Genomic DNA, 24,531 nt, shown 5'->3' with positions numbered 1-24,531 from the left:
TCAGCAGTCAGTTTCTGTGAGTATTTACCTTTCTGACTGAAAAGTCCAGTCTCCTCTGACTACTTAGAAATGTCTGGATTATGTGCAAAATATGTCTTCTTGAATTGTGTGGTTTAAGCCCGCATAAAGTATATAATTTTGTTTGAAAAGCAGGTGATTTCACAATACAGAACATGTTCCTCTCCACTTGACTAAACATTTTCATTTGTACCAATGACAGTGTTATGAACACAGGTGGGACCCAAACGCAGGACACGGACAGGGTGGTGTTGGTAAGGAAAGGTTATATTGTAAGGGAGGATCTGGATGAGGGGCTGATGGCAGGGAACAGGAATCCAGTGGCTGCAAGGGGGAGTGATGGTGAGGAGGAGCGGGGCTTGGCGTGAGCGTGGGATGAGGGGAAGCGTGGCAGGCAGGTGTAGCTTGGAGGCTAGGAGGTTGCTGGCAGGCAGGCAGGGAGACAGGCAGGAAGACAGGCAGGCGGGTGATAATCCTGGGGCAGAAGAGAGACTGGTTAGTCACAGGAAACACGAAAAGACAAAGTCACTAGGAGTTTAAACTAGATTTGGCCCTGAAGCGTAACTACCACTGTGGTTGAAACAACAATCTGGCGAAGAATGGTTGAAGAGCCGGGGTAGATATACTGCAGGCAGATGAGCTGATGAGAGGCAGGTGAGCAGACTGGGAGAGGTGATGAGCCGATTGCAGACAGGTGTACAGGATGAGCAGAGCCGGGAGCCAGGAGAGCGAGGAAGGGAGACCACGCCCACGCCAGTACGCACACAAAGAGAACATAGACCAAGAGAGAGACAGACAGGGGAGCACTGGGAACACAGGGAAGGGGAAACACAAGGAAACACTAGGGAATCTTCTGGGGGTACGGCCATGGCCGTAACAGACAGCCACCTACAAGACTGACAAAAAGGTTGATCTGTTTTCTTTCCACTCCTTCAATGCGCAATTTATGGATTATGTGCTGTTTTGTTGAATTGTCTGTTTTAGTACACATAAATTGTATCATTATCTGACTGAAAAGCAGACTTCACAATACCAGAAAATGTTCTGCCCTGGTATATTGCCGAAATACAATGGTAAAAATACCACACTTCACAGACTGACAAATTCATTCAATGTAAAATTTCTAGCACCAAAAATAAAATGGCTTGATATTCACTGCAACACTGTCAAAGATGGCATAATAGGCTAGGAAAATGATGGGGTTTATCTGTCATTGTGTATTTCTGGCACAAGATATGTTCCTCAAGCCGCTGAGGCTGCTGTGGCTAATTAAACTACCAAAATGCATTTTGCATTGATAAACCATAGATACATTTTTCACATCACTCAAATATTAAATTTGATTTAGCTCTAAATAATCATGCACATTCATTTATCTCTGGTTGTTGTTCCTGATAGTCCACTTCACATTTTAGTTGAGATATGGATTTTTCTTAAACCCTCTGTGTGTTCTGATGGCAGTTTACACTTGTCTGACTCAGATGTGAGATAATAATTATCACTGAAGTGCGTGAGCTCAGCAGTTAACTCCTGGAAGGCTATGCCAATTAAGAGCCCACTTCCATGATTTTACACTCAACAACCTTACCAGAGTTGAAAAAGATGAAAGTTTTGCTTTCTTTTATCAAAACCAGACCCGGAAGGCATTCATCTCTCCTTTATCAGTCCCATGTTTGCACAACGAGCCATACTTTCTGTTTTACAATAGGTGTAGCTGGTGCCTTTGATAAATTTCTTCTAAAAGTTACTTCCATAGCACGGACAAAAATAGTACAAAAGATTAATAAGGCATGTATGGGGGGAAAAAAGAAAAGTTAAAATGAACACATCAAAGTATTTTGTATCTAAGTACAAATCAGTATTATTAAGGTCAGATAAGTCTGCCTCACACTGTAGGCTACATCTGGTGCCTGTCATGCTTTCCCTATACATGTTTGATTGGAACAATATAAAGCCCTTATCAACTGAAAATGTCAAACAGACCACGAACTGTAAACTTATAGACATGACCTAACATTCTGTCTCCCCAAAAGTGCGGGACAATATCATCCCCCGTCCCTTTCATGTAAGCTGTTGGCGATGTAATGAGGAAATGGACGGGGAAGGTGAAAATGGGGGGACTCCAAGCCTGACTGTGTTTTTTGTCTGTCTGCTGACCTATTTTTTTTTTACAGATCAAAAACAGGGGAATGAGGTCAAGGTAGAGAGAAATGAGAAGAATAAGTCAGAAAAGAATGAGAGGACAATTTAGAAGTTAGACAGCTAAGAGGGAGAACATCAGCTCACCCAGACAAGACACAACGCGGTGCATTTTTCTATGCTTGCGTGGGTTTGTTGACGGCTGTTTGTTTAAGATCCCTTATTGCCATCTGTAGGAAATAAACTTAAATTGACAAGAGTATTAAGTCTACGGTCTGTACATGGTCAAACACATCCACCCCCGTTCTGCTCACAAATTGCGTACAAACACGACTTCCAAACAAGCACAACATACGTACAAATTCATGTAATGTCCACAATCAGTGTGGGTGTATTTACAGTGGAGAAAGTGTTCAACCAGATGTTAGCCCTGCTGTAGAGTGGGGAATAAAAGAGTACTTAGGCTTTTTGCCCTTACAGCCAGGCACCCCAAAACGTTTCCTGGTGTGGGTAGCTGGCACTCCCCATGCAGAATATAAGACAGATCCCTAGTGTGCTTAGCGAGCTTTTCAGGAAGTTTAGATGCTTAAAAATATGTTCAACATTTCCAGCTTCACACTAGAGCATTTCAGTATGCATGTTTTATATTCTGAGCAAGCTTCAGTTCAGGATTTCCATGTATGCTGTTATCATACAGTATATATATACACACTGTGCACACACATACACACACACACACACACACACACACTGTAACTTAATGCTTTGGCAACATTGTTTTAAACTTTCATGCCAATAAAGCCTATTGAATTGCATTTTATATATATATGCATATTCAATTCAATATATATATGCTGTGCACTGTCTCTAGCCTCTGCTTGGCACCCAGGTCATCAAATCACATGGTAATAAAGGCAGCAAGAACAGTTTAATCCACTGCTTCAACCCACTCTCCCCAATTCCACCTCCACCCCACCCTCCCATACAGGGAAGGATGGCTGTGTCCTGATCGCCGTGACTTCCGGCGCTCAGTGTGCTATGTGTATCTTAGTGTGATAATGTCTAAGTGTGTGTGTGTGTGTGTGTGGGTGCATGTGTTTACTTGTGTTGTTCCATGCCTGTGCGCATGCATGCATGTTGGTGTGTTTCTTCAGCACGCGTCTGGGTGGGTGTGTGTGTGCAGAAGTGTTTGTGTGCGTGTCTCATTGTGCTCGGTTGTGTACCTGCTCGGGGTGATAAGGGCCGGTGTAGAGTGTGCCCTTTGTTCTGCTAGAATTACTCATTCCCCTGTGTGAGCATGGGTAAATTAAACCCCGTTTAATCCAAGGTTCAAGCCCAGATAGTCAAAACCTAAGCTTGGTGTCATTGGTGTTGCTGTGTGGGTTTCTGTGCTATTGTGTTGGTGTCTCAACATGGATTGATGTGTTTTTTTTTCAACGGCAGCTGCATGTGTTGGTATAAATGTGTGAGCTGGTGAATCAGTATGATGTGTGTGTGTGTGTGTGTGTCTGAAAGTGCATATCTTCATGTCTCAACAAGCCTCTTGTGATTTCCTCAGGTGTCCTGCTGTGTTTTTAAGTGTTTCTTGCTCATACACAAATAGACACATACATGTTGTACCATGTGACTGGAATTCATGTTAATTCAAGTAGCCATAATAAGTGTCTCTTTCCTGACGGCGATCTGAGTCATAGGCTGCAGACGAGGTGTGACTTGTGCACCCAACTCTCTCTCTCTTGTTTCTCTCTCTCTCTTTTTGTCTCTCTCTCTAGTCTTTCTTTCTCTCTCTCTCTTGTCTCTGTCTCACCCTCCTCTCTGTCTCACCCTCCTCTCTCTCTCTCTCTCTCTCTCTCTCTCTCTCTCTCTGTCTCTCACTTTCCTCTCTCTCTCGTCTGTCACTCTCTCTGTCTCTCTCTCTCTCTCTCTCTCTCTCTCTCTCTCTTCTCTCTGTTTCTCTCTGTCGCTCTCTCTCTCATCTCTCTCTGTCTTCTCTCTCTCTCTCTCCCTCTATATCCCTCTCCCCTTTTCTGTGTTTCTATCTTGGGTTCCTACCCATTATTGGTCAGTCTTCCTTTCTTTCTGTCTCTTCCTCTCCCGTGTTGTTCTACCTCACATCCCCCTCCTCTCTCTTCCTCACTCTGCCTCTACTGCTTGTATTTGTCTACTCCCTCCCTCCCTCCCTCCCTCCTCTTCTCTGGCTCCCTCCTCCTTTCTCTCTCGCTGGTCTCGCTTACCGTCAAGCCAGCCACAGCAGCAACAGCGCTAGCGCCAGTAGCTCACTCTAGCCAGCTCTCAGCCTCAGCGGAGGCTGCAGTGTGTGTGTGTGTGTGTTCCGTACACGTCTGTGTGTGCTTGTGTGTTTACAGTGTATGAATGTGCCAGTGTGCCTGCTGCTCTGTCAAGAGCGAATATAACGTATACATGGAGTTACTCTGAGGACTGGAGGACGATAAGAAGAAAGACCATTCTGGAGCTCTTTAAGAGGAAAAAGACATAACATCTCTCTCTCTCTCTCTCTCTCTCTCTCTCTCTCTCTCTCTCTCCCTCTCCTCTCTCTCTCTCTCTCTCTCTCTCTCTCTCTCTCTCTCTCTCTCTCTCTCTCTCTCTCTCTCTCTCTCTCTCTCTCTCTGTCTTCTCTCTCTTGGTCTCTTTCTGTCTGTCTCTCCTTATTTCTATAGCTCTTCTCTCACTCTCTTACTCTTGTTGGCTAAGCTTGCTGCTGCTAGGATTGTATGCACCATTACTGTAAGTGGACTTCCTTGTGTGTGTGTGTGTGTGTCATTTTTCACGCATATGTGTGTGTGACCTCACTCTGTGTGTCAATTATCGTTTTTTAACTTACTGTATACATAATTTAATGTGTATGTGTTTGTGAGTGCATGCATTTGCAGTTTTGCATGTATGTATAAATGGCATCTCATGACATCTTTCATGACTTAATTAGGCCAATTTGTAAAGCCCTATTTGTAGTGCAAGAGCAGCGTATTCATGTAGACACTACTGACCTCGCTGGCATAAATCTGTTTATATTCATAAATGTTTGCCACATGCATACTATACAGGGAGTGCCAGAAATGTCACCGCTGACATTTATATAAAATGCCATTCGTCAGTGTAGCATGTGAATGAGTGTCCTCTCCTCCAGGTGTTCTCTGCAATCTGTGTGTGTGTGTGTGTGTGTGTGTGTGTGTGAGTGAGAGAGAGAGAGAGATTAGGGGAGAGAGAAAGAGAGAGAGTTAGTGTGTGTCTATGTGTGTATGTCACTCTGTCACCTAGGGCATGGACAAAATCAATAGATCTACAGCCTGAGTTGGACCATTTACCTCTGCCAAGTGATGAGCAGACACTGTGGCCTTCAAACCTCCATAGACAACTGCTTGAGTTTGTCAGCTTCATATGCTTTCGCCAAAGTGCAGAGTTCACATGTTTTTTTCATTTTTTCTCTATAATTGATCATTTGTGTGTGCGTGTGATTGTGTGAGAGCGCTCATGTGCATGCTTATGTGTGCGTATTTGCCTCTGCACTCGTGTGAAATACAGTAAAACGTGTCGCCTGTGAGCAGCTGTCACCTTTTTAAAAGCTAGTGAAAGAGAGCATAGATCAAAAGTTTCTGTTTTAGCTCTCAACCAAGGTACAGGCAGACGGAACAGACAAGGGAATGAGCGAGAGCAAGAGAAAGATGGATAGAAAAAAGAGGGAGCCAGAGCGTGCGAGAGGGAACAGAGCGCGACCATCATAATCAATCCTCCATGATCCTGGAAGAGCATCATTTGTCTCCTTCTTTTCTCACTCCACTCCTCTTCTTGCTCCCATCTTTCTCTCATTTTCTACGGTGCAGCCACTTTGATCTTGCATAAGAAGTCGGTCTCCAGAGCTTCATTACTTTTAAAGCCTTCGTCGTGAGGGGCCATAAAAAGATGCTAAGGAATGGATTTCTAAGACCATTTACCAGACGTTCTGTATTGGTGTGCAAGTAATGGCTACATAGGGATATAATGGTCCTGCATGGTGTGTAATGGCCCTCTGTGCCTTCTGCTCCGAGCTACCGGGGCATGTGGGGATTGGCCATGATATGTCAATGTTGAAGAAAGTGACTTCGAGCATATAAATTGGTGCACATTCGGGACCTTGGGTCTATTTAATTCATGAGGACATGCACACATATCTGCATGCATACATGCTGCATATCCACACAACAGAATATGATGCTTGGGATGTCTTTCTCTGTAAACTTGATCGACCTCAAGCTGCTTCAAGAGACTTTCAGCTTCCTTTCAATAGTATGCCGTGTTTCTTTCATGTAGCACTGCTGACTGGCTCTCAATATCTTGGTCTCTTCCTCTTTTTCTTTCTGTGTGTGCACGCATGCGTGTGTGTCTGTGTGCGCCTGTGTGTGAGTGGGAGAAGGCAAGAGAGTGTGTTTTGGGCAGCGTTTTGCCGTAAGCATATGGGGATTCATATGGGGCAGCAGGAAAAGGCTTGGGGAGGAAATGATTGAGAGAAAAGGTCAGTAGACAGGATGCCCTTTTTTTATCTGATACAGGAGACTGCTGAGAGAGAGAGAAAGAAAGAGAAAGAAAGAGCAGGGCCATGATAGAATGAGAGAGGAAGCAAGATTAGAAGCAAAAGTGTGGCCAAATAGCCAAACAATGAAGAGGAAAGGAAGGGAAAGAGCACTTTATTTCTAAGACAGAAGGCTAATGCAAAATATTTTTAACCAACATCAGTATCTTATCTCATTAAGCTGAAACTCTATCCGGTCAGTGATTCTCCACAACCATGCCATTGTAATGTGGAATGCAACAGTTGTGTGAATCAGCATTGCTCTGATCTGTCATGCTCACTTACCCATATTTATCATTTCACGTCTGACCTAAAAGTTGTCACATGACCCCAGCTGTGTGACCCTGTCGCTTGTCCTGTCTCATGCATATACAGCATGTCACATGATGACTATATCTGCACTATGTTCTCTAAAAACTAGAATATTAGAATCCATGGTGTATTAGACTGCGTGTGTAGAAGACTTCTAGCATCGGCTCACAGTAACTGATAACTAATGTGCATTCACTACGGACATGGAAACAATCCTATTTTCATCTTCACAGGGATGTTTTGAAAGATAAAGCCTTTGACAGATATCTAAAGGATAAGAAGGGGCAAGACACAAATTGTCATTTCACAGTTTTAAGAGCCATCAGCAGCACTATTCTGAAAGCCCATGCAAAAAAAAAAAGGGTTGGGCACATGAAAGGGCTACAAATGATTGCATCTCAATAACACGTTGCGCACTAAAGATTGTGTGAACAGGCTGCAGTTCCTTAAACAAATTAAGATCCTTTTTTTACCAACACGATGAAATATGTAGAGGGACCTTTGTACTCGTCGTTAATTACATAGTTTGTGTTGTTAATTACATACTCTGTGTTTTAGCTTTGTTCAGTAGTAGCCCATGTCCTTGGCACAGTCGTAGCCCTCCCTCCTGCAGCAAAGGCTAGCGTGTTGATGCTGCAAGCTGCAGGTGGAGGACTTGTGTGTGTGTGTGTGTGTGTGTGTTAGTGTATGTGTATGTATGTGGGGGGGCGGGGGGAGGTATGCATGCGTTTGGGCATGCCTGTGAGTGTGAGTGTGTGTGTGTGTGTTTTGTGAGTGTGGCTCATCTCTCTTCGTTATTGATGGGCCTGTTCCCTACCTCACTCGCCATGACCCAGTTCTTCGGTGCTGACACCCCGTGTTCACATCACGCCTGCAGCAACCAGATGTTGTCAGAACAGTGAGAAAGAGGGAGAAAGAGGGTGAAAGAGAGACAGAAAGTGCATCCTATGTCCCTATGCCTTGTGTCAATGCGATCACACACAATAGAAGAGAATAGAGAATGTTGTTTTTTTTTTGTTTTTTTTTTAGCACACAGGCTCACAATGATTTCTGAAGCTTTGCCTGTCGGAGAGCACTACCTTGCCTGTTTCCTACACCTGTATGGTTGAATTGAAAGAAGAAAAGACTTTCTCAAGAGACTTCTGAGCTGAATAATATCCTATCAATGTTACATCTTTGTTTATTCTTTCTTTTGTTTTTTGAACTGTTAACTTGCCACTGAAATAACTTGCTGCATGTTAACAGGCATTTATCGTCTCTCTTTGTTTGGTTCTACAGAGCAGTTTCCTGGGTAGTGCTACATTCTCAGTAGGCGATCTGCTGAGGGCTAAAGACCAGCGACTGGCCCTGAATCTAAGGTAAGTGCAGGTTTCTCTCATATTCTGTTCATTACTCTTTCTAATTCGTCCAGGCTAAAAGGAATTCAGGATTTGGAGTCCAAAGATAATTGACAGTGCAACTCAAACATCAAGTTGTTACTCTCAGAAACTTAAACAGATGAGATGTGAGAGAGAGAAACCTTACCCGCAGGTTTAGGAATGCTGCCAGGGTTGTTTGTTTCAGGGATGTTACCTTAGCATGCGGGAGTATTGCTTTTGGAGGGAAATAAAATGAGGGTGGGAATAAGTGTGTTGTTTGGGAGGTGGTTAAATGGAGAGAGTGAACAGAAACACCTGTGTGTGTGTGTGTGTGTGTGTGTGTGTGTGTGTGTGTGTGTGTCAAGAAAGAAAGAAATATAGAACAAGTTATGCTTGAATGTAGGGGAAGGAAGAGGAGAAGTGAAGTGGGATATCGGGGACAGGGCATGTTGTCCCGGGCCCTGGGCCAAGGTGAACCCAGGAGGGCCCACTATTGGTCCATTAACTTATAGAATATTTGATCAAAAATCTATCTTTCTGGAAGATTTAGATATCATTTGCGATACATGTGGAACCAGGATAATTAAAAATTTTCTGATTTTCCATCACAGGGTAACAAGTCAACTATTCATTTTTCACCCAATTTTTAAAAATGGTTTGGTCTGCTAAGCATGCTGTATCAAGGTCAAGAGCGTTGCCATGCCCACTCTCTTTAGTTTTGCAAGCTCGTAACTAATGTGCCAAGATGGCCTAAAATCATCAAAAGTCAAGTGCCAACAGAGAATAGAAAAAAAAGGAACATGAGGATTTTAGTGCCAGGGAGTTCATTGCCAAATTAGAGCACCGACTTGCTCAGAAACAGGACTTTAAGGACATAATCAGTGATTTTGCCACAAGGAAAGTTGGGCATTTGTCAGTTTCAGCATGCACCATCCACTATACTAACAGGCCTATAAAAAAATAGCACTCAGATTTGACAGGTGTGGTACAGTATTTGCTGCCGTCTCTTTGGTGATAAGTTTGGTAATTTTACACACAGCGGTAAAGTTTAATGTTCCTCTTGTGAGAAGATTGACTGAGAACGGTACCAAGAGTCGTGAGTGCATTAGCTGATAATGTGTGTGTGCTAATTATTTCAAAGCTTGGGTGTACCGCGCTAGAGAGAGGAAAGCTTGTGCCTGTGGTGTTGTAATTATAAGCGTTCTGCATGTGCATTATGACCATTGACTGTTATGTGGGAAGTTGGGACTGGGATGTGATCAGGGTCAGTCTAGGGGGAGGGGGCCTACAAGGAGAATTTTTACCTGAGCATGGGAATCACACACGGCGGCCCTGATCTGGGAACCATGTTATATAAGCTACATGGAGCATAGTGCCGGGTCAGAAGGGTTATCATGGGGACCAGGAACCAGATTCCACCTGTTGGTACACAAAGGCCGTCCTTCAAACTGAGAGTGTGTGTGTGTGTGTGTGTGTGTGTGTATGCATGCATACCCATGTTTGTGAGTGTGCACTTGCATTGCTTAGGTCTATATGTGGTCTGTGGCTAAGCTTTTGAAACGAACTTGATCATTCGATCCCATACAGACTTGCTTTTGTAGGCCTGCAGTCAGAATATAATTAAATATGTACAATGCCATATGTGCTATTTATCCATCAAATACTGTTCCATGGTCAGGATGAACCAACCACCGGTAAACTGTTGCGATGAAATTATCTGTCTGTCTCGCCTTTTAGTATTGTCAGACTGCATTTCCTTTTTCCTTCCCGTTCATACTTGTGTCTGTGATATGCCCCTTTGGCCGCCCCCTCTTTTCTTTTTTCTTCTACTTTCTTCTGTTATGCTTTCTCATTTCCTGCAGGTGATCCCAGGTCTCTGGGTATAATTTTATCTGGTATGATTGACTGTGTGAGCCGCAATGAGAACAGAGATTATGCAGTCCCCCTCTCTGCGTTTGCGTGTGTTTGTGTGTGTGTGTGTGTGTGTGTGTGTGTGTGTGTGTGTGTGTGTGTGTGCGCATTCATGTGTGCATGTGTTTGTCTGTGTGTTCAACATTAAGAACAAACATTGTGCACCAAATAACTATGTTGCACACAAATTATCATCTTACTCCTCTCTAGCCATGAAACCAGTAAGTCAGTCTCAGTGAGGGATTGCCATCATGGTGAGGTACTAACCCCGGTTCTCTGATAACCGAGTGAGGTATCTCACTATGGGAAGTGCCTTCTGGCGTGACCAATCATGGAAGCGCCAATAACACCACGTCTGTCGTGAGACAGACCAATCACCTTGAGATGCACGGGCCAGCCCGTCCCACTTTATAAGCGCCGCGGGCGGTGTTGTGAGATACCAGAGAACCGGGGTTACCCTGGTAACCTAAAGTTCTCTTTCAAACCTCATTCGGTATCTCACTATGGGAGATGTGGCCCAGTGTTGTGAGATACCAGAGAACCGGGGTTACCCTGGTAACCTAAAGTTCTCTTTCAAACCTCATTCGGTATCTCACTATGGGAGATGTGGCCCACTCCCGAATTGCATGCTCCGAAGCCCATAAGACCTCGACCCGAGACAGGTCGACACCACAAGCCCTCCCCATGGGCCAGCACACAATTAACATGAACCCACACTCAGGACTAAGTGAGCCAGTGAAGGCTCTGTCACGTCCAGGCGGTAAAACCGAATGTATGTGTGTGGGGATGCCCAACTAGCAGCGGCACATATGTCCCTCACAGAAATGCCCCTGAACAGGGCCCATGAGGTGGCCATACCCCTGGTGGAGTGAGCCCGTAGGCTCTCCGGGGGCTGTAGTCCACGACTCTCATAAGCCAGAATTATAGCCTCTACCACCCAGTGTGACAGGCGCTGGCGAGTCAGAGCCCTCCTTCTGTGAGAGGGGGCCCAGGATACAAAGAGCTGGTTACTCTTTCTAAGTCCCTTAGTCCTGTCCACATAGATGCGTAAAGCTCTCACAGGACAGAGTGAATTAAACCGCTTCTCACTCTCCTCCGCAAAAGGCGGTGGGTGAAGAGCAAGCAGCACCAGCGTGGGGCAGCTGTAGGCAGAATTGCTAACCTTAGGCACGAAAGCCGGGTTAGGGCGCAGCATTACCTTTCCATAAGCAGCCAGCAGCAGGATAGTTTTTAGAGAAAGCAACTTTAAATCAGCACAATCCAAGGGCTCAAAAGGCAACCCTGAGAGCGCCTCCAAAACAGTTGGCAAGTCCCATGATGGAACTAAAGGTTTGCGCGCGGGCCGCAGCCGGCGGGCTCCCTTCATAAACCTCTTTATCAGAGAATGCTGTCCGACCGGCGCATTCCCACAACCCACATGGCAGGCTGAAATCGCGGCCAAATAGACCTTAAAGGGTAACTTCGGTATTTTTCAACCTGGGACAACAATTTTTGAAATTGGTCCAGTATTGAGCGAGATCGCGTCAGCCGGCAGCCGCGAAACGAGCTGCAATGTAATCCGACGGGGCAAATGCACACCGTCAATGTACGTCCACTAAAAGTACTTGTTTTTGCCACTGACAGGCTCAGATTGTTATTATAAGTGTCTGACAACATTATGGAAAGGACCCTACAGAGAAATGAAACGTTTTTCTTTACCTTTCGCTTGATCCGGTTTGTTTGTTATTGTGTGTAACCAAGTCTTATAGGCTTATAGCCAATTTCACAATAAAGCCTACGCTTAAAAAACACAACACCAGCCTATAGAAAGAGTAAACTACAATGCACCATGTATTCACCAAGCTGCACCTACTATGTGTCCAAATCTGAATTTGGCTCCGTTAATTCACCGTTTTTAACCGAGACCGGGGCCAACAAGTCGGTCCAACTCTCTAGACAAAACCACGACACAACTTTTAGGGACCATAATGGCCATCCAGCGGGGAGATTACCGGACTACCGAGGCTACTGTTACTTACCCCGAGCCCCGGCAGCAATGTCCTCCACCGGGGAAATGATCCCCTTACCGGGCGAGCCGCGTCGCCTCCCCGCCGCCGTCCTGCTTCTACACCCCGGAGGAAGTTGTTTTTCACGGGGACCGAACTCTCCCACCCTCATCGGAGTGGATCTTCAACCCCAATAACGATTGTTTTCTGTACGGCGGCGCGGTTTATGGCGCTACCAGTCCCCGTTATCATGCCCAAGCATTTGCCGGAGCCCTTCAGACTTTCCACGGCAGCCCCTCCGCGCCCACGCTGCCCTCCCCACTCCTCTCCCCACTCCTCTCCCCGGTGGGGCGGAACGGGATCTTACCGCCGGGTTTCGACCCGTTCTTCGAGGCGACTGAGGGAGGGGGTCCCCGAAACGGAGAGCACACCGGGGAGCCGCCGGGCACACGAGGCGAACCGGTCCCGGTGGAGAGACTGTCACAGCGGGGAGAAGAGCGAACAGAGGCCGGGGTCAGAGCCTGTCAAGGCGGGGAAGGAGGATGAGGAGGACGCGGCTTTATCCAGCAGCACCGGAGAGGACAGTAATGGGCCGACTAGGTGGAAGTCAGGAGAAAGTCGTCCAGATATGCCAGCACTCTGAGGCCCGTGGCTCGCATCGGATTCAGAGCTGCTTCCACACACTTGCTGAAGACTCTCGGGGCGAGTGACAGCCCGATTGGCAGGGTCTGATATTCATAGGCTACGCCCTTGAAGGCGGACCTGAGATATTTTCTGTGTGCTGGATATATGCTTATGTGAAAATAGGCATCCTGCAAATCCACTGATGTGAACCAGTCACCTGGTCGAATCGAGTGGAACAGAACATTGTGTGTGAGCATCCTGAATTTGTATTTCCGGAGGTGTGAATTGAGGAAACGTAAGTCCAGAATTGGATGTAATGAACCTCCCTTTTTCGGGACGAGGACGTGCCGGGAGTAAAAACCTAGACTCCTCTCCTCCTCCGGCACAATTTGAATTGCCCCTCAGCTTAAGACAGAAGAAATTTCGCTCTCTAATGCCTCTGCGGCTTCCCCCGTGGCTTCTGAGAACAGCACACCATTGAAAGACGGTCGTTTCACTGCGAACTGGAGCCTATATCCCCTGACAACGGTTGTAAACACCCAGGGGTGAGCTGCGCATGCGCGCCATTCTTCCGCTTTGACAGCGAGAGGACCTGGCGACCTGAGGCTCAAAGCTGGAGCAGCTGCGCTCTCTAGTGGTGACAGACTGTCCTGCACTTTTTGGTTTTCTCTTTTCTTTTCTTTTTGAACTGCTCGCTGCGCCCTCGGCTTTATGAACGAGCCTGGCTGCGTCAGCGGCTTCTTTATTGAAAAACCATGTAAAGTGCTTGGTGTGAGCACTACGTGACACTTTCCCACTTCCCTCTGAACTGTCCCCGCAGGGTGTTGAGGGGGGGTATGTAAACTGGGTAGCACTGGGGGAACATGTGCTTTTCCCCGTCTGTGAACGGGGTGAACATAACCGGCCGTTACATAGCGCTGACCGGGACACTGGTCTGGATCCTCTCTTCTCCGTCTCTTGGGGGGGGAAGAGGAAACTGCCAGTCTGTCCTTGGGAGGCTCAGAGCAGGGATCTCTCTGAGTGCTGACTGCTGAGCCTCTGTCTCCACTAACCACAGCTCCTAAGTCGACCGCCTCTTCTTCCCCTCCGGCAGGCGGTATGGGCGGTTTGACCCGGTGGCAGGAGCGGCGGTGGCGGGAGCGGCGGTGGCGGCAGCGGCGAAGGACTTTTTGCCCCAGTGTTTTTGGCCCTGGGCTCCACGTTGGTGAGACGCTGGCTGCTCAGGTGCCTGGGGTCTGGGTCCCTTAAAGCTCCCGCTGCACCCTCTCGCTGCCATAGCTGCAAAACCCGGGCGGGTTGGTGGTGGCAGGTGAGGTGTCGTCTTGCGGGGAAGGCAGAGGTCGAAGGCTTCCCCCTGCTTCTTCCTCAGGTCACTAGTCTGTTGCATTGCAGTAACACCTTCTCCAAATAAGCCCCTATCCCGTGACGGGTCGAATGGGGAGTCCACTATGACCTGTTTATCCTGGTCCGGCAGGCTGGAGAGGTTCAGCAACAGCGATCTCTCCCCCGCCACAGCCAGGCCCATGACGCGGCCACAGCCCTGAACCGCACCTCTGGACACACGGAGGATGAGGTCAGTGACGACACATATCTCCTCCCAGATAGTCGGACTCGGGGATCCCTTATCTAAAAGGTGACCCATGTCCTGAAAAAGCTCAGCCTGGAACGCTGTCAGCAGGGTGATCACGTTTAGGTTTTTCACCGACTGGGCTGCTGATTTGTACACCTTTTGGTACATGGAGGCGGTGAAGCGCTCCATCTTGCCCGGGAGGGTGGGACCCGCCGTGGCGAGGGTGGACCGGTGGCTGGGATGGAGGTGATAAGCCACCGACTGCTCCACTACCGGGGGGTCTGCAAGCCCCAGCACCTCGCTGTTGGCGACATCCAGGCCAGAGTAGCCCTTGACGGGAACTCTGTGTCGAAATGGTTTGTCCCGGTACCGCTTCATCTCCTTCATGCATGCCGGGACGGCGGGCATTGTTTCGCGGAGACCTGATGAGAAGGCACGATTTTACCGTCGTATAAATCCCTCTCCTCCCCCTTGTCATCCAGTGATGCGGGCCAGTCGATAGCCAGCCTGGTCGCTGCCCGCTTACACACCTCGTGTAGGTCGACTTCACGGGGGGCAGGGGAAGGCTGCGCCTCCCCACCGACAGAGCTGCCGGCGTCTTCATCATCCTCCTCATTCTCGTCGCCAAGGAGATCCAGGTTAACATCATCCTCGTCCTCCTCTCCGCCGCTGCGCTCGTCCTCTGAGCCGAGGAGTTGGTTGAACAGCGGGGGAAACTCTGTATCGGGGTCATCCACCATATCAGCCCAGCTAGTGCTAGCCGTAGCCGGCTTGTCTCTGGGCTTCGTTGCGGTGTCGGAGAGGCAAGGGTCGACTTTTGAGGCCGCCGACACTCTCAGGCGACGCTGCAGGATCCTCGTCGGCATGGCGCAGCAGTATTGACAGCACTCGGAGTCTGCGAGCGATGCTTGGGCATGCTGAACCCCCATACATGCGATGCAGAGAGGATGGGGGTCCCTCCCCGATATGGTGAAACCGCAGGTGGCTGGGCAAGGGCGGGACTCAACGTCCTTACTCTTGCCGCCACTCGGGGTCCCCTTAGAGGATGTGGTTGCCATGGCTAGCTAAAACCTTGACGGCTAGCAGCAGTGAAAAAAAACGCACGGCTAACTAAAATCCTTGACGGCTAGCAGCAGTGGTGGAACTAAAAAACCTTGACGGCTAGCTAGTTCCGAGAGCAGTATAAACAGGTAGAAGTCCGCTACAACGCGACGACCCCACCTGAATAAAAGAACTTTTCGTAGCACAAAGTAAGTCCAATGCAAATCCCGACACCGGATATCCACGCTCGGTGACTACCTTGACGGCTGTGTCGGAGAGCAGTTAAATGAAAAATCCGGACCGTCAGGACAGCTGAGGAGCTCGTATGATCTTCACGGTGGAAGAAAGCGAGAATAACGGGTGCAGTGCCGCAGGCGCTTATAAAGGTGGACGGGCTGGCCCGTGCATCTCAAGATGATTGGTCTTTCTCACGACAGACATGGTGTTATTGGAGCTTCCATGATTGGTCACGCCAGAAGGCGCTTCCCGTAGTGAGATACCGAATGAGGTTTGAAAGAGAACAACAGTTACTGACGATGTACCTTACATTTCTGGGTCCATTTTGTCGTTTGGTCGTATATTTTTCTTGTTCCCAAGGATAAGTGGCCAAACTTAGATGACAAGATGTTTGCAGTGCACCTACAATGGAGCTTAATAGCAGAACATCTTCAACTATCTAATCAACGGTGAACGTCTTGTACGTCTTGAACGTTTTGTTGTCAGCCCCTCAGAACCAAAGAGTAAGGGCTTCTTTCTCGACTCACCATTTTGCACCAACATTCAAAAATCATACAGGAAGAAATCCATTGTAGAAGAGGAGCATATATCAATTTCTCCACCAACAGTAGCCTCAATAGTCAATAATTGCTGTTACTCCACCTATATGCAACAACAACTTCAGCCCTGTTCTCTGGGGGTTGTTGAAAGGAATTCTGGGAAATGTAGGAAATCATTAACTGACGTAGAAGTAGATGAGGCAGGTTGGAGGAAAGTGGGTACAACAAAAAAAAATTACAACACTTTATCACAAAATAACATTACAGAACGATGATATATAACAGTGTAACACTATCTGAGGGTGGTTTAATCCTTTAAAGTAGTTTTCAAGGCGGCGAACCTGTACAGTACGTGGTGTATGGTGGTGTGGTGCCAGGGACAGCTGCTGTATCTAAAATCTAATCTATACAAATGTACACACACGCACAAACAAACACACACACACAGTAGTATGGCCGGGAGAGTCCTTACTGGTGTTGTGTTGGAGTTAGAGCCTATTACACCGTACAATCAGTGATGCATGCGTAACACATACAGACACACAGAGGGAACTGTCTTGATCCGATATGCTGTTTGGTTGTTAGTTCATCCAGTGAGAAAAGATTTCAAAGATGAGCAGCTTTACATGAGCATGTATGATTCACTCTGGGCTGTTTGACCTGTGGATGAGCTGATGATTCACAGTTCAGATTAGTTCTGCTGGCCAAGCAGCTCAGATGCCACAGCGCTGACTTGAACAGGAGTGTAATTCATTCTGCTTGTTAAGGAACAGATGCTTCATTTTACTACAGTGTACCAATCTCCACTCAGTCAGTGGATGCAGAAAGTAAGTTCATTTGAGTTGACTTCACTCAGCAGAGGGAAAGTGAGACTATTTTATTCCGCAAGGTAAGGATTGATTCTCAGTGAATCTTAAAACCAATATGACTTTGACCAAGTTCTCATAAGCTCTGGATTTACATTGGTGCTGAGCAAATGTATGGTGGAAATTGGTATTTGGCCAGCACCCGTGTGTGTATGTGACTGCTGCTTTTACCTTGGCCCTTCAGTAAAGTTCACACGCCCGAGGTGCACTTTCTTGTGAGAAGGCTGTCCACCTCAAAGCTCATTCTCTATTCTCATGCATTTTCTCTGTCTTTCAGCTCCTCTCTTTCTCCCTCTTAGGTCTCACGCTCACTTTCATGTCTGGCTGGTTAGGATGTTTGTCACGGATTGTTTTTGTTTCCTGTGAGGCACGACCAGTTTGATTTGGGTCACTTTTTTGAAGGTTTCTGACAGTGTCGTGTTGAATGCGTGGGAGTGGCTGATACAAGGGCTCAGCTCTTGTGAAGATCTGTCTCTTTTGAGGGCACCAGAAGCCATTGAAGTGATGATGAGAAACTCTTACAATCCTGCAACTGTGACACACTCAGAAACACATTCACATACACGTACTCACTGGCATACAAACACATATAGTACAAACACACACACACACACACACATATTGACATGCCTATATAAGACACAAACACAAACTCACTCGCAACACCACCAAAGAGGAAGAAAGGAAAGTTGGAGGGTTGGGGTTTGTTTCTTTGAAGTTTGTACCTTTGTTAATCAAAGAGCAGACATCCGATTTAAAGGGAATGCTTGATGATTTGTCTGGTCAGCACACAAAGTAAGTTTGCTAGAGGGCTGAGGATAATTTTGAAACCTACCTTCAAAAATACACATTGAACTTCTTATTTAAAGGATGCAGTTTAGCTGTTAAGTTGTTAGTTAAGATGGAAATATGCTTAATTCATAACTATAGCTGACACATTTAATTAAGGTTAGAGGGACTTGATTGCTGCCTGTGTAAAAAAGAAAAGAAAGCTTGCATTTGCTGATGGAGAAAACAGTCTGAACAGAAGTTAAATACCCTTAAGTTATGAATAGGGACATTTGTTGAGGTTGCATGGCTGAGCTTAAATGATTAATTGTGCCATACGGGGCCTTAAGTATACTGTGGCCAGTAGCGTTTAAAACAAAACAAACAGTCAGGTGGGCACAGTAAGTTCACTGTGTGATCTGACAGAAAAGATTATTTCTGACAATCGGTTTTAGATTGCTGGTGTGATACAGAAGTTATGTAAGTGTGTTAATGTATGCAGCTGCGTGTGTGTGTGTGTGTGTGTGTGTGTGTGTGTGTGTGTGTGTGTGTACATGCCTGCCTGGTTGAATGTGTCCTCAATCTTCTCCTACCTGGGGCTACGCCTCTGAGAACTCAGACATTTTTAATGTAACAGCCATACAGCCAGACTGCTGGTTGTAACTTGGCTGTAGCACAGCAGCAGCATCATGACCATTGTTTTATAAGCGTGTGTGTGTGTGTGTGTCTGTGCCTGTGTCTGTGCCTTGGAAATCCTTGGGAGTTTGTGGAATTGAGAAAAATAAAATAAGGCCTTAAAGTGATGTTGAACTTTGGTAGTACCCTGGGTTATGCAGCTTCCTGGCCATGATATAACCCAAAAATCGGCGATTCTTTCTTATCTGTTGCTCTGGGGCTCAGGTAGAGACGATTGGAGAATTGCTTTTTTTCCCCCTCTCCATTCACTTCCATTATATATGACGAAACAGGTCTGAAAATCACACTTTTAGCACATAAACGAACGCGAACAAAGCCGATTCTAGTATTGTCGCTCACGTGTAAGTGAAGCGCTGTCTTTATGTTTATTAAACCTTACAGTTAGTGTAACACCGAAATCCTGTCAGAAGAATTTCAGTTTTATACTTGTAGCTTCGGCAGTGAATGGAGAGAAAAAAACAAAATTCTCCAATGGTCTCTCACAGAGCCCGGAGCAACAGATAACAGAGAATCGCAGATTTTGGGGTTATATCATGGCCAGGAAGCTACACAACCCAAGGTACTACCAAAGTTCAACATCACTTTAAAAGTTTTGGAAAATGAGTGAATGGCCTTGAAAGTACTGTGTATTTATCATCCCCTCCCTCTCTCCAGCTCCATCTTAGGATCAACATTTCACATGCTGAGGAAAACCCTCTGATGGAGATTTGTGTTGATATAGCAGCAGTTTTAAAATGAGGGATTTCACCATGAGTTCTAGTCTTGACAAGATCATGAGTAAAAAAATGAAGCCTCTGTGATGTCTAATTTTGAGCAATGTCATGTCTTACCCCAAAACATGCCAATTTTGAGTCCTTGAATTTCACCAAACAATTGAAAAGCCAATGAAAAACCCTGTGGGTCTGTGCATTCTCTGTGATGTGCGTGCATTAGACATAGACCACTTAACCGTAGGCCTCTACTATTATGTGCTGACCCCAGCCTCTTTAACAATAAAGGTCTTGATGTATGCAATCACTTTAACCCCCTCTCAACACTTAATATACCGTTGCAATATATGAATGGTGACAGCCTTGCTGCCTTTGCCCAGTTACCTGCTTAGACCCTATAGTAAATCTCCTCCTGGTTGTGTGCTATATGGACATGGATGCCTAGCCTGATTCCTCTGTGGCAATTACTCACAGAGAATGTATGAGCTATGTTAGGAGTGCTTCCATATCTCAGCCCTCTCAGGCTCTGCATCACATAGCTGCATCTAGTCGGAAGTGATGGCTTACAGGACAATAGCTAATACACAATCATAATTACGGTCTGAATTGTGTGTTTGTTCCAAACATAGATGTCTTGTCATATATGCTGTAGTGCCATGCTGATTAAACATCTCAGCGTTTGAGTTCAACTGTTATAATCATTCATAATGATGTAAGAAGTGATTTAAAGAGTTTAGTTGTTTACCTTTGGTTTATTCATAAAATGTCATTTGTTCTGGATTTTGTTGCATTTTGGTTTCAAACTCAAGTGAGGAAGCCATTTGCATGCATTTGCAGGTTTTTATCCTGCCTCTCCTCAAGCGCTGTAGCTATTTTTCACTGAATAACCTCGGAGTTGTACCTGTTTTCCTTCATTCTAGAGTTTGGCTTGTTATGCAGACATGCAGATTCTAAAACGAGCTTGGTTTAAATGGGGACCTGGGACTGGCAACACAAACAGAGTGCTACAGTAGCTGCAGAGAAGCCAGCGCTGCAGAGGTCTCTCAATAATGCATGTTATGTATACACAGGGGAGAAAAGATTATTATCTCCAAAAAGGAAGGTGAGCTTCCTTCACCCCACCACAGCAGCAAATACTGCTGTCTAAATGGGACACGAATAATGGGGAAATGCACACATGTACATACACAGAGGGACAGAAGTGTATGCAGCTGCACGTAAAGAACATAATGCACACACACACCTAAGCAAGCATGTGTGCGCACAAGATTGTGAATTAGTGAGTCACTTTCCCATACAACAAATTTCCTGTTATTATTTCTTCCCAGTTGTTGTCGCTGTCCTTTTGTCCCTCCTGCTCATGCTCTCACCCTCTCAGTCTCACTCTTGCTCTCTCACTGTAGTTTTCTCTGCTCTTCTTGTTATCTCTAAAACTTTATACACTCAGTAGGAGAGGCACTCTGTGACCCAGTTCTACAGTACAGTTTGAGATTTGATTTTGATATGAATTTGTATGGGTGTGTGTGTGTGTGTGTGTGTGTGTGTGGTGTGTGTGTGTGTGCGTGCATCAGAGATTTAACATGGTGAGGCTACATTATCACAGACCAGTGCCTCTGCTGCCTGGCTTCACGGCTTATTCCTCCATTCCCATTGGATAGGGCCTCTCTATTTTGTCCCACCAGTAATAGCTTAGCCAGCTATCATGATAATACCAGTTTCCCACCCCACAGCCCTCACTAGAGCCCCGTCGCAGCTGCCACACTTATCCAACTCTTCCTTACACTGTATCCCCTGTGACTGACGTTATCTTGGCCTGACCCAAAAGCCTAAAGATCAACTATCTCATCCAGTTAAATACTACAGATGTGTGTGTATGTGTTCACTTCTGGCAGGGAAGTATCTGACATGCCTGGGAAATTCTAAAATAAGAGTCTCCTCCTCATCATAACATGGCACAGCAATGCCAGACCCGTGTTAAGACATCAACTTTTTGTGAGTATGGGTGTGTGTGCATCTGTGTGTGCATACCAAATCTTAAAACAGTCTTGCTAATTACACTATTCCGTGGAGTCCTCCTCCTTCCTTCCCCAGCGACAGTTGCACACACACATATGTCGCCACTTTTCTCTGTGTAGTCATTAGCGGCTCAATTTAAACCAGAGGAGCCAACAAATATTTAGTTATGAATAATGAAATAAGCGGGATAATTACAGAACAAATAAACGCCTTTATTTATGGCTGCTTCTCTTTATCTGTGTAGCAGTGAACAGGGAAACACATGTAGAGTACTGTTTAGGGGAGACTAAAGGACTCTTTAGGCCATGTCAGTTGAGTGTATGGCTGGTGGGGAAACGTTTATCTGTAGTTTGCACATGGGGAGGACTCTTCTGGAAATGAGCCCAAACTTCCTGTGTGTGTGTGTGCATGTGAGGAATTATCCAATAAAATGCTTTTAATGCAGCCGGAATGGGTTAACACTCACATGACCATACATGCACACACACACACGTGGGCGTATACGCACACACACGTGCTCCCACACATCCATACACACAGACACACTGTATAGTGCAGTTGCTGCACATACAGTATATACTAATACTAACACACACAAGCACACACGTGTATACAGACATAGAGAAACAGAGAGAAACGGCACTCAATTGGGCTGAAATAAATGCACATATGGCCTCCACATTTTTCCCCCCATCACTACGGAAAATGCTTTTCCGCACTGTTCTTCTGCATAATCTCAGAGATCCCCCAGGCAATAGGGCTCATGGGCAGAATATGAAAATAACTAACTCGGCCAGTGCTGCACCACGGCATCAAAATACAAGTCTGAGAGAAATGAAAATAATGGAAAAATTCCACTGACAACCTTCCTTAATTACCTGGCATGAGTAATCAGATCTCCAATAAACCTAGCACAAACATTGGGGATAACCCCAAGCACGGTGTAGAGCCTTTAACCTAACATCCATATTCAGCAAGGTAATAGAGCTATGGTAAGACCTATTAGACTGGGTCAATCATTCATCAGGTTCTTTCTATATCTCATCTCTTTGCAAAATCGCATATATAAGGAGAAGAAATGGGAAATGGAGATGTGGTGTTAGGAGCCAAAGACGGAGGAGAGAGATTTAATAAATCTAGCCAGATGTGGGGCTGAGGCGTGCTAGGGGCACAACTCATGCCAAGTCCTTGTCTAAGTGATGAGAGGATGATAATGAGGACAAAATGGAGGGAGGAAGGGGGGAAGAGAGGAGGGGTATAAAATAATGTCTCAGAGGTTTCTGTTTGGGTGGGATTTTTTTTCTGTCACCCTTTTTTTTCACCTCTGGGATGAAATTGTGGCATTCTATCATTCAAGCACCCTGCTGGGGCAGTGTAACGGAGAGCAATGCAATCTTTCCTCTTACTCCATCTCCAATATGAGCACCAGAGAAGGTGAGGTCATGCATAATATCCTGTCTGCCTTGCCATTTAATATCATCCTCAGTAATGCAATTTTAAGTCCATACCTAGGGGAAAAAAATATACTGTATGGCTTTAAATATTCAAATATTTGTATTTCTTGCAGTATACATATATTTGCCACCCAGTGAGTCTTTGAGTGGCGATATCACTTACAAGATGAGATACTGTAGATCAAGTGCTCCTCATGTATTTCCAACTCTCCTCTTTCCCACTTCTGCTTAGGGCTTGAAGCAGAATGGATATAGATTGACTGATGTCATTAAAGGATCATGTCAACCTGGGCCTTATTTTCCTAGTTTCTGACATCATGACGATTGACTGTGTTCAAAATTTCATCACTTACTTCACTGTGGAGCTTGACGAGCTTCAGTTTGCCGGGAACGCTGCTGTCCAATACACACACAGGGCCAACAGTTAACACAAAAAGTGATTAAACATTCTTTCAACACAGTAACTGTAACAGTAACTCTTAACTGCAGCTAAACATGTCTTTAAATAGCTGCAATTGAACAATCATCACAATATTTCAGTTATAATAGTTATGCAGTTAGTTATGAAAGCAACTACAGCAGATATTTCTCGCTGTTCTTCGGTGTGGTTGATTGTATTACTGTGAATATAACTGATAATTTGGGTATTTAATATCTTATACTGCCGACTTTGGTGGATTCCCTGCTATGTTTACCGTTTGTGTTGACACACATCCTAAATTTGTGATGCCCAGTGGGAGAAAACGGAGCACACAAAAAATTCCCACATATTCTTACTTGTAATTACCAGTAGGAGGTTGACGTGAACGTTTTTTCCCAGTCTTAATCGTATTTACACAAGTATGTCACCTACGTCGAGCTCTACAGTGAAGTAAGTGATGAAATTTTGAATCGCCATGGAGGCAAAAACTAGGAAAATAAGGCCCAGTTTGAAAATAACCAGAATTATCCTTTATTAGGGGCTATATGTATGTAGTGGACTGGAGCTTCATGTCAACTTGAACACACAGTTCCAGCATAAGCACCAACACATGCACGCACGCACCGCCTTTCTCTCTTCAGGTGATGTCATGCTCACCTTGTAGCCTCAGATTGCAGCCCATCCCTGCTCAGTTTAGCTCTGCAGATCCTTCCATTCTGCTTTTGTCCCTCCTCACCCCAGTGCACACGTTTTTGTCACCGTGATGCAGTCATATTATTGATGATGACATTTCCACAGTTCCGTGACCCTGAATTGGAATAAGCGGGTATAGAAAATGGATGGATGAGTGGATGGATATTTTTGATTTGGCCCATGTTGCTACAATCAGAAAGCTTTTGGAGAGTTGAATTTGAAATCGTGGCTTGTCCAGTATTTGAAAGGTTGAATAGAGCTTGCAGATTTGCACATTTGATAACCATTATCATTATGCTTGCCGGCATGTGTTTCAAGTAAATTGAAAGTGAATACTGAGAAACTGAATTTCAAACTGAATTTCACTTTTTAAAAAATTCTGGTACAATCATGGAATACAATTTTAAGAAACACACAAATTCAGTGCATATAATTCAAATTCAAGTTGTGGCACAAGTTTCAGCCCATAATAATGGCAGTATATTTGTGATAAACTGTATCAAGGGTGAAATAACAAGGCTTGCATAGCCTCTATGCAAAGGGTTAATTCAACTTTCCTTAAGCTTAGCAAGCTGTATTTGTTTTGATGTCCGATTCCACTAACCTTGG

At 45.6% G+C, this 24,531-nt stretch overlaps 1 protein-coding gene across 7 annotated transcripts in view; it reads left to right on the top strand.

The window, feature by feature from the left end:
- The window catches only part of inpp4b (inositol polyphosphate-4-phosphatase type II B), a 110,823-nt gene that overhangs the window by 15,489 nt on the left and 70,803 nt on the right, over positions 1-24,531 (top strand). For 4 of the 7 annotated variants that reach the window (XM_078282697.1, XM_078282698.1, XM_071912485.2 and 1 more), the window contains one exon: positions 8,312-8,391. In XM_078282697.1, coding sequence (XP_078138823.1) covers positions 8,312-8,391 — 80 coding nt within the window. Of the gene's footprint in view, positions 17-4,830; positions 4,903-6,551; positions 6,665-8,311; positions 8,392-24,531 lie in introns of those variants that run through there. The other 3 variants (XM_071912517.2, XM_071912509.2, XM_071912494.2) reach the window with 3 other exon arrangements.

This window comes from Centroberyx gerrardi, chromosome 3 (assembly GCF_048128805.1).
Source record: "Centroberyx gerrardi isolate f3 chromosome 3, fCenGer3.hap1.cur.20231027, whole genome shotgun sequence".
NCBI lineage: Eukaryota > Metazoa > Chordata > Actinopteri > Beryciformes > Berycidae > Centroberyx > Centroberyx gerrardi.
This window is presented reverse-complemented; position numbering and strand designations above follow the sequence as displayed.